The sequence below is a fragment of the Oryx dammah genome, unplaced genomic scaffold (genome assembly GCF_014754425.2).
Source record: "Oryx dammah isolate SB20612 unplaced genomic scaffold, SCBI_Odam_1.1 HiC_scaffold_2, whole genome shotgun sequence".
In the NCBI taxonomy this organism is placed as follows: Eukaryota; Metazoa; Chordata; class Mammalia; order Artiodactyla; family Bovidae; genus Oryx; species Oryx dammah.
Genome location: NW_024070186.1, coordinates 21329894 through 21343865, shown reverse-complemented (window position 1 = coordinate 21343865; position 13972 = coordinate 21329894). Strand labels below are relative to the sequence as shown.

General features: G+C 47.2%; 1 protein-coding gene across 1 annotated transcript in view; it reads right to left on the bottom strand.

Annotated features, from left to right (window-relative positions):
• The window catches only part of BFSP2 (beaded filament structural protein 2), a 74372-nt gene that overhangs the window by 26139 nt on the left and 34261 nt on the right, over positions 1–13972 (bottom strand). Inside the window, exon 2 of the mRNA XM_040232760.1 lies at positions 2107–2189. Within this exon, the coding sequence (XP_040088694.1) occupies positions 2107–2189 (83 nt within the window). The remainder of the gene's footprint in view (positions 1–2106; positions 2190–13972) is intronic.

The window sequence follows — 13972 nt, the reverse complement described above, 5'->3', positions numbered from 1 at the left end:
AGGATCCAAATCAGGTATCACCTCTTTTCCCAACCCTCCCTCATTTGGGCTCATCTCAGTGGTGGCATCTATGCTCAGTGAGACCACTGTCTGCTCACTCCTCTGTCTTTGACATTAAACTGCGGGCTCACTGAGGTCAGGAACCATGCCTGATTCACTTCACTCCCAACACCTGGCAAGGGGCCTGGGATAAACGGACATTCAAACACATGTTGAACTCATTCATTCACTCATTCAACAAATGTTTGTTGAGCAGCTATCTCATGTCCTCTGTTTTAGGAGCTGGTGATACAGCAGAGTACAAAATAGATCAAGCCCCTGCTGTCAGTGAGTTTACATTCTATTCTGTTGAATGGCAGGACAAAGGTATGTATGAATGTATGAATGAATGAATTGATGCCAAAAGGAATAAATGAATGAAAGACATTTCAGTCAGATGCTGTTTTATCACACTTAATTAAATTCCACCTTAAATTTAGTGTGAATGGTTTGCTATTTACTGGTGTTTGTCTTTAATTGTGCACGAGCTATCACGACTGGATGATGGGTCCACTTCCTTGTGTGCTGGTATTGTTGGCTACCAGTGCTGGGTAAATGGCAACCCTGGCTGATTGAGACTCTCTGACTCCAGAGTGCCACTAATGGAGGCCTTTTAGCAGGTAGAGGGGCTTGGTGTCAGAGAAAGGAAAAGACTAGGGATCTTAGGAGATGGTGGGGATTCCCTTTTTCATCACAGTCCAGTTCAGTCCAGTCCCTCAGTCGTGTCCAACTCTTTTCGACCCCATGGACTGCAGCACGCCAGGCTTCCCTGTCCATCACCAACCCCCAGAGCTTGCTCAAACTCATGTCCATCAAGTTGGTGATGCCATCCAACTATCTCATCCTCTGTCATCCCCTTCTCCTTCTGCCTTCAATCTTTCCCACCATCAGGGTCTTTTCTAAGGAGTCAGTTCTTCGCATCAGGTGGCCAAAGTATTGGAGTTTCATCACAATACCCTTCTTATTCCCAAGATAAAAATGTGGGATCACGGTCTTCCCTACTGACTCCCAACTATATGCCTTTCTTCTTAATCTTTGCCAGTTTAGGGAATAACAATCCCATGACTCACCCATTTGCTCAACTCCCAGGACACCTTCCCCACAAAATATTCCCAAAATCACTGTGCTCGTCCATAAAAGGGCATCTTCATTTTGCTTTTCCATTAGGCCAGTATTTTGCAAAACTCACTCTCCTTCATGATTTTGCCCTAAATGTTTATCTCCTTTATCATTATTTATTTTTTATTGTTCCTCAAATTTGTCTACTTAAAGACCAAACCTTAAATCAACCAACTTTAAAAGCTCTTTATATTAAACAAATTTTATATTGATACTATGAATGGTAGTACTATAGTGGAAAGACAGTCTCATGGGCCATAAACAGAAGGAAACATAAAGCTCAATGACTATTAAAAATAAAATATTAATCTTCATACCACTTAAAATGATTTTCATCAGTCACATTTTAGGAAATACTGTATTAGACCCCAAAGAGGTGGTTCTCAAGGCTGGATGGACATTAAGAAAGCCTGGGGAACTTTAAAGATACAGAGGCCTGGCCCCATCCCTGGGACTCTGTTTTAATTAGCCTGTGAGGTTTGTGTACCAGCACTTTCAAGTGTCCAGGTAATTTTCATATGCAGCTGGAATTGAGAAGCGTAGATCCAAACCAGTAGTTCTTAAAGTGTGTTCCCAGGACCAGAGTATCAGCATCATTGGGACCTTGTTAGAAATGTGAATTTTAGGTACCACCTACTGAATCAGAAATTCTGAGTGTGGCCACGGCCATCTGCGTGTTCTGTCAGCCTCTCAGGTGATTCTAATGTACAATGAGTTTTGAGACTCCTGCTATAAACCAAGTGACACTCGTGAAGTCTCTGAGGTCTTAGACCTATTGGTGTCGACAAGGAGCGCTTGAGCGGGGTGCTCTTGGCTCTGGATTCTCCCAGGACTGCTGTTATCCCACCCAGCCTTCTGTGACACTGAGGTGCCTGCTGCAGACACATTACCCAAGTGGCCCAGGAGTCCTGGGTGTGGAGGGACATCCCCTCTGCTGCAGAGTGTTACCTCTCCTTAAAGTCGTCCGCGCCCGCCTGGATATTCTCTGTCTGGAGCATGAGCCGTGCGTTTTCCAGGACCGCCTCGCCCACCTAGAACAACCACACACCGAAGGACAAGGTCACCGCCACATCTTCCCACTTCCCACTGGGCCTCATGCTGGGCACAGAGGCTTTGGGGTGCTGCGAGAACTTTTCTCATGGCAAGTATTTTTAGAATTCAAGTGTTCCTCTTTAAGAAAGGAGGAGATAGACACTAAAGTCTAAAATCTGGATATATTTTAAGGGCTTTTAGGGTTGGATTTTGGAGCAAAAAGATTACTTAAGGCAGACCAGTCCATAGCCTCTTTCACAACGATGTGCTTTTGGCTCTCCAGAGAAACTTCTGGCTCCTTAAACAAAGTTTCACTGGCTCAACATAGTGTCTCTTAACATTTTCTGGTCATGGGCATCTTGAGAAGCTGATGAACTCTCTAGACCAGTGCTGTCCAACAGAATTTTCTGTGATGATGGAACTGTTCTACACTGCGCGGGCCAACAAGTGGCCCCATGTGGCTACGGAACACTCAAAATGTGGTAAAGAACACTGCAGAAGGGGGGCATTCAATTTTATTTAAACTTAACTATTTACATTTAAATACATGCTGGACACTCGAGAATTCTGTCCACTCTGAAAACATACATGGGAACATAAACATTGTTCATACAGTTCAGAGGTTTCACGGAGATGAATGGTTTTTCAAACTTGGACCACAACACCTCTCAGGATCCCCACAGGTGGGAATTGGGGGGGATGGTCCTCTTTTTAACCTGAGAAGCTTCTTTTAAAAAACATATATTTTTTACATATTGACTTTTGCATAATCTTCAGTTTGGGCTGGGGGATAAACTAACTGGTATTTTATTTTATTATTTTAATATAAATTTATTTATTTTAATTAGAGGCTAATTACTTTACAATATTGTACTGGTTTTGCCATACATCAACATGAATCTGCTACAGGTGTACATGTGTTAAGAAGGAGGCAAGAAGCTCTCTTGGCAACTCAGTGGTAAAGAATCTGCCTGCCAATGCAGGAAACACAGGTTTGATTCCTAAGTCAGGAAGATCCCACATGCCCCGGAGCAACTAAGCCCGTGTGCCACAATTACTGAGCCTGTGCTCTAGAGCCAGGGAGCTGCAACTAGCAAAACCTGTGTGCCCTAGAGCCCCGCGCTCTGAAACAAGAGAACCTTCACAATGAGAAGCCTGTACACTGCAACAGAGAAGCCCCTGCTTGCCACAACTAGAGAAAAGCTCACACAGCAATGAAGACCCAGCACAGCCAAAAATAAAAACAAATAATAACATTTTTTTAAAATGGAAGCAAACCTGAGAAAACTTTGGGAGGGATGAAGATGTTCCAGGGACTTCTCTGATGGCCCAGTGGTAAAGAATCCACCTGCCAATGCAGGGGACATGAGTTTGATCCCTGATCTGGGAAGACTCCACATGTTAGGGAACAACTAAGCCCGTGCACCACAGCTACTGAGGCTGCACATTTCAGAGCCCACATGTCACAACTACTGAGCCCATGTGCTACAAATACCAAAGCCGGAGTGCCCAGAGCCTGTGCTCCACCAGAGAAGCCACTAGTGAGAAGCCCTTGCACTGCAGTGAACAGTAGCTGCCACGCGCCAAAACCAGAGGAAGCGTGTGCAGAGCAACAAAGACCCGGTGTAGCCAAAAATAAATAAATAAAATGTAAAAAAACCCAGATGTTCCATATCTGGATCTGTGATTAAAGTGTTATATAATAAGTAAAGGGACTTCCCTGGTGGCTCAGATGGTAAAGATCCTGCCTGCAATGCAGGAGACCTGGGTTTGATCCCTGGGTCAATGGCTATCCACTCGAGTATACTTGACTAGAGAATTCCAGGGACAGAGGAGCCTGGTGGATGTCATGGAGTCATAAAGAGTCAGACACAACTGAGTGATTAACACACATAATGGGTAAAAATTTGTTAAGCTGTACCTTACAGATTTGTGTATTTTACTCTATGTAAGTTATGTTTTCGGCTTCCCTGGTGGCTTAGACGGCAAAGAATCTGCCTTCAATGCGGGAGACCTGGGTTCAATCCCTGGGTTGGGAAGATCCCCTGGAGGAGGGCATGGCAACCCACTCCAGTATTCTTGCCTGGAAAATCCCATGGACAGAGGAGCCTGGAGGGATACAGTCCATGGGGTCACAAACAGTTGGACACAGCTGAGTGACTAAGCACAGCACAAGTTATCTTTAATAAAAATATGTAAAATTGAAAAAATAAAATGATGCAAATGACTGTTTTAAGCTCTTATCAGTCCTTTGCTCTTAAAAATCAATGAGTTGCAATTAATGAGTTCTTTGGCTGACTTGGTGGAGGACTTCCAGCACCAGAGGTCAGAGAGTGGAGTGAGATGAAGAAGAATGAGAAGGAGACCCCAGTTTCCTTCTCCCCTGTGTGTGTCAGGGTGGGGCTGGAGCAGCGAGAAGATGAGGTTGCTGTTGGGAAAATCAGTGGTGGACATACCACACAGGATGGCCCCACTGGATCAGAAGAGCACCATTCTTTCCACCTGGAGCTGGGACTTGGTCCACCCTGTGTTCCCTGTTTCCCCAGCAAAGTCTCATCTCATCGTGCTGAAGTAGCCCTCCCTAGGTCAGCCCCTTGTTCATTGCTGTGTCCCTAAGCTCTGGCTTGTGGTGGCCATTCCATCAGCATCTGGAGAAGCAACAGGTTTGGTCAGGAAAGGGTGAGGGGAAAGCATGGGTAAAGGTTTTATTGTGGTTTTCATGGGAAGAAATGGGCATGGCAAGGTAAGCAGCTGGGACTGGCTGGTTTAAATAATTTCAGTGGTCTCTATGCTATAGTGGTGGTCCCCAGTTTTCTGGTACCTAGCCCTGGGTGGTCAGAGCAGAGGAATATTGCCTCCTGGAAGGTGAGAGCCAGCAATGGGAATCAGGTTGGGGTACTGACTCAGAATGGACTGATTTGCATCTCGAAAGCATTGTCCCAGGTAAGTGGTTACTATCTCTAGGATTTGCTAGCCCCATGAAAGTGCAGTCTCTGCCTGTTAATGAGGCTCCAGCTGTCAGAGCATCAAGAATACAGACAATAAGAAGACATAGTTATGTGGTTGAATATAGTTCATTCAAGGGCTCTGGCGAAGTGAGGCCTCTGAGCACTATCTCTGGCAGCTCTGACCCAGCCCTGTCTTCATCCTCTCCACACACTGCCACCCCCACATCAGGAGTCCCTTTCCTTGTCTCTGGATGCTCAGTGATGCCATCGTGCAGATGATGAATTTGAAGCTCAGGGCACTCACTCTGCTCATTTTCTCACAATTGTACCCCTGGCAAATATTTCACCCTGGTATGGGACTGGAGGCATAGGAAGTGTCCAGATTGTGGGCTCAAAAACCTTGATACAGAGAAGATGGCTTCAGAAGTGCTCTGAACTATGTGGCTATGTGGGGCCGATGTGGGCAGAACAGGCCTGCAGCTTGTACCATCTGGAAGACCTCCTTTAAGAAAAGGAATCGAAGAATGACTAATGCAGGACTTCCCTGGTGGTCCAGTGCTTAAGAATCCACCTGCCAATGCAAGGGACACTGGTTCGAACTCTGGTCTGGGAAGATCCCACATGCTGTAGGGAAACTGGGCCTGTGAGCCACAACTGCTTAAGCCCACACGCTCTAGGGCCGATGTGCAATTACTGAAGCCCTTGGGCAGCAAGGAAGACCCAGTGCAGCCATAAATAAATAAGTATATATGTATAAGGTGGGGTGTGCCAGTGAGGGAGCTCCAGGTTTAAACTATTCTCTTGGGTACAGCTCCATTTTGTGTCTGCTTTTAAAACTGGGAACCGAGAGGTTGGACAGAAAAAGTTAAAAATAAAACCCAACCCTGGGGCATGAGTGGTGGTATGTGTGTACCATGTTCAGAGGCACACAGATCTGGAAAAGCAGAAATGCTTGGGGATGCAGTCACCTATGTCTGGTTGTCCAGAATAAACACCCTAGTGCTTACGCGTGCTGCGTTACGGCTGGGGCGTGGCTTGTGGGAATCAGTGACGTCTGCCCGGTGGACTGCAGACTCTTTAAGTAGGAGGCTGCCAGGAGCCTAGGCGCAGGAGTCGGTAGAAGGTGCCGGCTGATGGGAGGCAAGGCCGGGACCCTGCCCTTGCTTCTCCTCCTCACTCCGGATGAGGACCGGAGGTGGCTTGGGACCGTTTGGACGCTGCCCAGCAGATGAAGTGGTTCTGTCCGAGGAGGCTGGGCAGCGCTGAGCTCCGGGAAGCTGGGGACCTTCCTGCTTTCACTGTTGTTTAGTAACAACAAGGGGTTTATTGGAGCCTCAGGCAGAGGCTAATTATAGGTCCCAACTTGCCAAAGCACAGCTGGCTGGCAGTGCTACCCCATGTCCACAGACGGGATCCTAAAATAGACCTCCAGCCAGGGCTGAGCCACGGAGAGCCTTCCTCTGTCCTCCTGGGGTCCCTCAGCCCCGCAGAGGCCACGACCTCTGGGTGTCAGTGGTGGCTCAGCGCCCGCAGCCAGGAAAGGGCCGGGAGGCCGGTCCAGGGCTGGGACTCAGCTGAGGTTTAGCACAGGCTGAGGACTGGGATTGTGGCCGAGGCCAAAAGTAAGTATGGAGCCTGAAGTGGAACAGGGACCATCTTTGTCTCTATATCTGGGGAAACCATATTCTCTGGGGCTGAGAACAGAAAAGGAAGAAGAAGGGAAATCGGACTTACTGCCCATCCACACGTGTGCCGCCCACCCCCTGTGCTGGCGCTGGCTTGGACTGGCTTGTACTGGCTTGCCAGGGCAGACTATTAACTATTTCAGGAGTTTTGTGAGCTGGTTGTTAAACATAGCCATCACGAAAATTTTAATTATGTGAACTTACAATTACATGTTCTGTGTTGTGCTTAGTCACTCAGTCATGTCCAACTCTTTGAAACCCCATGGACTGTAGCCCCCCAGGCTTCTCTGCCATGGGGATTCTCCAGGCAAGAATACTGGAGTGGATTGCCATGCCCTCCCCCAGGGGATCTTCCCTACCCAGGGGTTGAATCCAGGTCTCCTGCATTGCAGGCTGATTCTTCACCAGCTGAGCCAACAGGGAGCCCAACAATTACATAAATTATATTAAAAACAAAAGTAATAAATACTTAGAATACAAAAGTAATGAATACTCATCAGTTCCAAATTGTTTTACTATGTTTGACTGTCATCTCTGCTTTTGAGGTTGTTTCTATTATATCTATAGTGATGTGTAGACAGGGAACATTGTTTGTCATTCCAGTAAACAAAGAATGTTGCCTGCCATTCTATTAATAGTTCTACAAGGACCAAGCCATTAGCCCCTGGAGCTACCCCCTACCCCCCATGGTGCACCCTAAGAACCCAGGATGCAGGAAAACAGGAAGCATTCTGTGCTTTGGATACTGGCCTTAGATAGTTAAGATGCATATTGAAGGAATAATTTCAATGAGCTCAGACTCTTCATCTCCCTTTATATATAAAAGCACTGAAATCATCAGCTTGAGATGTCAGTTTCTTATGATTAGCAGTGATCTTTTGATGTTTGTTTTCTAGCATAAAGCTCCTATATCCTGCAGCTTACCTTATCTCTTCCAAACAGTTCCTCAGAGCTATCTGAGAGGCTGTCTTCTGGGCTATAGTCCTCAGTAGGACCCCAAATAAAACTTAATTCTCAACTCTTAGGTTGTGCATTTTTCTTTAATAGACAGGTGAAACTGTGTAACAGTGTCCTACACGCATCTCTTCCCAGCTCTGTGTCTGTGTGGGTAGCTTGATGTCATTGGGTGAGAGTAGCTCCACTAGGGAGACTGGCAAATATTGTACCATAGAACCTTTTTATCCATGGAGGGCCAGCTGTTAAACACATCTCAGCTCACCAGCAGTGCCCCACTTTCCACCAGTACTACATTCACAACTTCACTAAATGCTCACGCCCCCCTATCCCCCCCATGCTGATATCAACACACCCATTTTACGGACGAGGCTGCTAAGGCATATGTTAATTGCCTTAGCAATTAACCTTAGCAATGGCACAGCTGGAATGTGGCAGAGCCAGAAGGCCAAGCTAGGTAAATGTGACTTGAAAGTGTGCAAATCTTTGTCATCAGTTTTGGAAACCAAAAGATACATCAGAATCAAGAGAGACTGTGTTGTGGAGGACTGTTTTCTGTCTTTGCTGTAACACAGAAGAGTCAGGATTCCCGGTTCCTATTTGGACTCCATCATGAAGACAAAGAGACATCTTCTCTACTGTGTGTGAGAATGCTAACCAATCAACCCAAGCCATCTCCCACTCTAAGTCCCTGAGCTTTCATTTCTGAGCTCTGTAAACTGGGAAGAGCTGAGGCAGATTTGTGGTCCGACTCTGAAGGCCCAGAGGGGTCGTGCGGCTGTATGCTTTGCTGTCAGCCCCTAGACAGCAGAGGTCATTTGTATTTAAGACTGCAAGAGGCATGCGTTAGCTATCTGGTCCTCTTGGATTTATGGCTATAGTGGGTGCAAATTAACCTCACTTCTCCAATCACCTTTTCTTTCTGGGGAGAAGGCAATAAAAATACCACACACTAAGATTTTCAGTCCCTGACTGATGCTGGGAGTGCAAACATGCTTATTCATGACCCTGGGGCCACACCTGTCCACTTTTCTAGTAGGAGAAAAGTATAGCATAAACTGATATAACAGTTGCTCTCAAGGGCAGACTTAAGGGAGGGCAGGCTGGCAGCTTGTCCCCAGGTATGCTGGGGACACCAGCAGGTGACATCCTTTCCTTCTCTCTGTCCCACTGCCCAGAGCAGGGACTCCTACCATCAAGGCCATGTAACTTAACACCACTTCTGTTAAAAAGAAACACCATCATAGCAGCAAAGGACAAATTGCTATGTGAGATTAGCTGGTTTTGAGGGATTAGTACCCATTGGTTTTGCTAGAAGCAAAGACAAAATTCACCTGCAAAGCCTAAAATGCCATGGATGAGAGAGGCTGGGGTTGACTAGCGGGGAAATGGCAGTCAGAGGTCGAGGTGGGCAGGGGTGTGTTCTGTGGGGGATGGTACTTTTAGGAGAGGCTGCCCACTGGCTGTGTGGGTTCAAGCTGCTCCGGGCGTGGCCTGCAGCTGTCTCATCTGACATCCCTGGACCTATCTTCCTCTGCGCCTCCATGTGGAGGCTTCCTTAGCAGACGTTACCCCATTGGTTCTCAAAGTGTGGTCCCTCTGGACCAGCAGAATCAGCATCATCTGAAACTTGTGAGAATGCAAATTCTCAGACCCTACCTCCCATGTCTGAGTCAGAATCTCTGGAGTAGGTCCTAATGATTTCTGTTTTAACCAGCTTTCCAGGGGATTACAATGCACATCGGACTTTAAGAGCCTCTGCTTTGCACAGACCTGCCTCCGGTCCTGCTCACGCTGCCCCCAAGCTGCTCCTGGCCCTCCTTGCTGTCCTGGCCTACGCTGTGGTCTCTACCTAGAACACCTGGTCTTCTACCCTGAACCTGGCCACCTGAGAACCTCTTCCCCACTTTAGTGCTCATCTTGAACATGGCGTTGTCTATGAAGCTGCTTTAGTCACTCACTCATTCCTGCCTCCATGTCTCCAGCACGTGATGATGATTTCCTCTGTGCTGGCTATGTGCTGGTCTGGGGGAATTAGCAGGATGGTAGGAGACATGGTTAGAAAGGCAGGCAGAGGCCAGATCTTAGGGTGAAGGTCTTGGGAAGAGTGGAAAGGAGATGGCTTCTGCTGGGAAGTCACAGGAAGCTTGTGAACAGGCACAGGGGTGACCCCCATGGTAAATGGACCCCTTTGACTCCTGCAGGAAGGGAGCTGTAGGACACTAGGGACCATGCTGAGGGCCCAGCTGAAAGGCTTCTGCATTCACCCAGGAGAGGTGATGGTGCTTTGACTAGGAAGGAGGTGGGGATGGAGCAGTTGCAGGGGGCATGAGAGAGAGGAATTAAGGATCAACCCTAGGCTTTCAGGCAGAGCTCCTGGGGGCTTCCCTGGTGGCTCAGACAGTAAAGAATCTGTCTGCAATGTGGGAGACCCAGGCTCGATTCCTGTGTCAGGAAGATCCCCTGGAGAAGGGAATGGCTACCCACTCCAGTATTCTTGTCTGGAGAATTCCATGGACAGAGGAGCCTGGCAGGCTACAGTCCATGGGATCGTAAAGAGTTGGACACTACTGAGCAACTAACAAAAAAACAAATGAAAAAACAAACTGGCCCTTGCTGCCTCCCTCCCTTCCTTCCTCCTTGGGTTATCCTACATCTAAGTCAATCCCCTTCTCGCACTTTCTGGTGATCATGTCTGGGACTCTCCACACAGTGTAAATGTTGTGTAGGCAATGAACATGTTGGCCTATTCTTGACCCCAGCTCTTTCCTCACCAGTTTGGGCCAGTTGCTGGGATAAGTGATTTAAGATTCAGTTTCCTCATCCATTAAATGTGGATAATGCCATGCTCTGCCTCCTGGGGGTAGTTGTGAGAATCACATGAGCTGATGCATGTGAAGTGAGGCAGGTGAGGGGTTTGACTATCACTGTGTTTCAAAAAGGGCAAGGATGAGCAGCATTTTCAAAAGGGTTTATTGTTTGGGCTCAAGGGCATAATGAATGCTTTATTCGGAGTTAATGATATTGACATCCCAGCAGACAGAGCTGCAGAAGGGGAGGAGGTGGGTAAGACTGGGCTCCGGGAAATGAGACTCAGCTGGTGCACTGGCAGATGTAAGAACCCTGGAAACACTTCTCACATTTGTTTGACTTTCAAGTTTAGAATAAATGCTCACCTGTCTCCTGAGAAACCTGTATGTGGGTTAAGAAGCAACAGTTAGAACCGGATGTGGAACAACTGACTGGTTCAAAATTGGGAAAGGAGTATGACAAGGCTGTATATTGTCACCCTGGTTATTTAACTTCCATGCAGAGTAGATCGTGTGAAATGTCATGGTTGGTCACAAGCTGGAATCAAGATGGCTGGGAGAAATATCAACAACCTCAGATATGCAGATAATACCACTCTAAAGGCAGAAAGTGAAGAGGAACTAAAGAACCCCTTGATGAGGGTGGTAGAGGAAAGTGAAAAAGCTGACTTGTAAGTCAACATTAAAAAACTCAGATCATGGCATCCAGTCCTATCACTTCATGGCAAATAGATGGGGGAAAAGTGGAAGCAGTTACCTATTTTATATTCTTGGGCTCCAAAATCACTGTGTATGGTGACTGCAGCCATAAAATTAAAAGCCCTTGCTCCTTGGAAGGAAAGCTATGACAAACCTAGACAGCGTTATTAAAAAGCAGAGACATCACTTTGCTGACAAAGGTCTGCGGAGTCAGAGCTATGGTTTTTGTAGTAGTCATGTATGGATGTGAGTTGGCTGAGAGCCTAAGAATTGATGCTTTCAAACTGTGGTGCTGGAGAAGACTCTTGAGAGTCCCTTAGACAGCAAAGAGATCAAACTAGTTGATACTAAAGGAAATCAACCCTGAATATTCATTGGAAGGACTGATGCTGAAGCTGAAGCTCCAATATTTTGGCCACCTGATGTGAAGAGCTGACTCGCTGGAAAAGAATCTGATTCTGGGAAAGACAAAAGGAGAAGGGGATGACAGAGGATGAGATGGTTAGATGGCATTACTGATGCAATGGACATGAATTTGAACAAATTCTGTGAGATAATGGAGGACAGAGGAGCCTGTTGTGCTCCAGTTCATGGGGTCACAAGAGTCAGACAAGACCTAGTGACTGAACAACAGCAACAATAACTTGTTTTCAGCAATAAATGAGCAAGAAATCATCATCTGTCCCTGCACCCCACTCTTACTGCAATTTCATCAAGGTGGTGAAGGCCACCCTATCTCCAAGCCAAGCAGATGCATCCCTGTGCTCATCCTGACCTGCCCACTGTGCTTGTCACAAGGCACGCTTCCCTCTCTTGGCTCCCATGAACCACTCTCCCACACTCTTCCTTCTACTTTTTGGCCAGCTTTTGACTTTTTCCTTCATGAAGTCTTTCTCTCTTCTCTGACCTCTAAATGCTAGAGTTTCTCAGGATTGGGTCTTTGGGTTTGTTCTTTATAGTCATGAGTGGTCTGATTCATTTGCATGGATTGAAATGTATATGCGACGACTTCTGTATTTTTGTCTCTAGCCCAGAACGTTCCTTTCTATTCCAGGCTTGTGTACCATTCTCCCCTTGACATCTTCTCTACTTAACAAACTTAACATAACTAAAACGGATTTTTTTCCCCTCAAATACCGCCTCCCACTTCTCCATGCCAGTAAACAGTACCAACATCTACCCAAAGACCAGAGTCTTGACATCACATTTTCTCTCATCTGCCACATCTAATCCAACACCAAGGTTAGTCAGCTTTACGCCCACTCCTGCCCCAGTGTACCCTAAATCCATCTGCATCTCAAGTTTCCACCCACACCCTGCTGTACATCCCATCACGCTCTCTGACCCCAAGACATCATCCTCCTAATCCATCGGTCCTCCTCTCCTTGAGTCCGTGCTGCATTCTGCTTCCAGGGAGATTTTCTTCAACTCTTCACATCAGATCATGTTGCTGCGATTAAATTAAATAAAAACTCTTCTGCAGTGTTTCTTTTGGTTAGAATAAAACCCAAACTTCTGACAGCAGCCCTCAAGGCCCGGCAGGTGTGATGAGCTTCCCACTGCTCGCAGGTTAAACCCTGCTGGTATCGGTTTCGCGGACCATGCAGGCCTCCCTCCTGCCTCGAGGCCTTGGCGGGTGGTGACTCCCCAGCCTGGACTGCTCTCTCCTCTTTGTGTGGGTGGCTCCATTCTCCTGATCTCCTCGCCTAAGGCAGAATCTTCTTCGCTCTTCCTCTCTCTGCCTTGTCTTTCTTTAAAACACTTATCCCAGCTACGTATGCTTAGTTGCTCAGTAATCCCGACTCTGTGACCCCATTAACCATAGCCCACCAGGTTCCTCTGTCCATGGGAATTCTCCAGGAGAATACTGGAGTGGGTTGCCATGCTCTCCTCCAGGAGGTCTTCCTAACCCAGGGATTGAACCCAAGTCTCCTGCATTGCAGGCAGATGCTTTACTGTCTAAGCCACCAGGGAGGCCCATGAATGCTGGAGTCCCTTCTCCAAGGGATCTTCCCGACCCAAGAATTGAACTGGGGTCTCCTGCATTGCAGCGGACTCTGTACCACCTGAGCTACCACAGCTTATAATTATTACCAGTTTTTGTTTCTTGCTATCTGTGTATTTTCTGCCAGAATATAAATTCCTTGAGGCCAGGCACTGCTTTTCTGTTCTGCTGTTGTTCCACCCCCCACAGTGTCTGGTACAGGATGAGATGGATGAATGGGCCCAGAAATGGTGCTGCTTCTTCAGGGACAAACAGACAGGGGAGCCCCTCAAGGAACAGCCAGGTTTGTACCTACTTCCAACCTGAGAATCACCTCCGGCCCCTCCCCTCACTCCCAAATCAAAGATAACAGCTCCCTACAATGACATGCTTCACTCCATTCCCATCCCTTATCCAGCTTGGTCTGAGTCCTAATCATCTCTTTTCTTGTTCAACCTGCTAGTTGTTACCTGTGGTTGGAAAAGATGAAGCCCACAGATTGACTTAAGGTTGCACCTGCGGGTGGAGTTAGGGGACATGTCATCAAGGAGTGGAGAAGGTGTCATTTCCCGGACAGCTCATCCCAAGCATAGTCACAGCCACTGGGCATCCAGGGAGAATCAGGGACACCAAGGGCTAATTTTAGTCTTTCTGGGGAAGTTGAGGTTGGGGGAACCCTCCTGAGTTTATACTGCATATGAG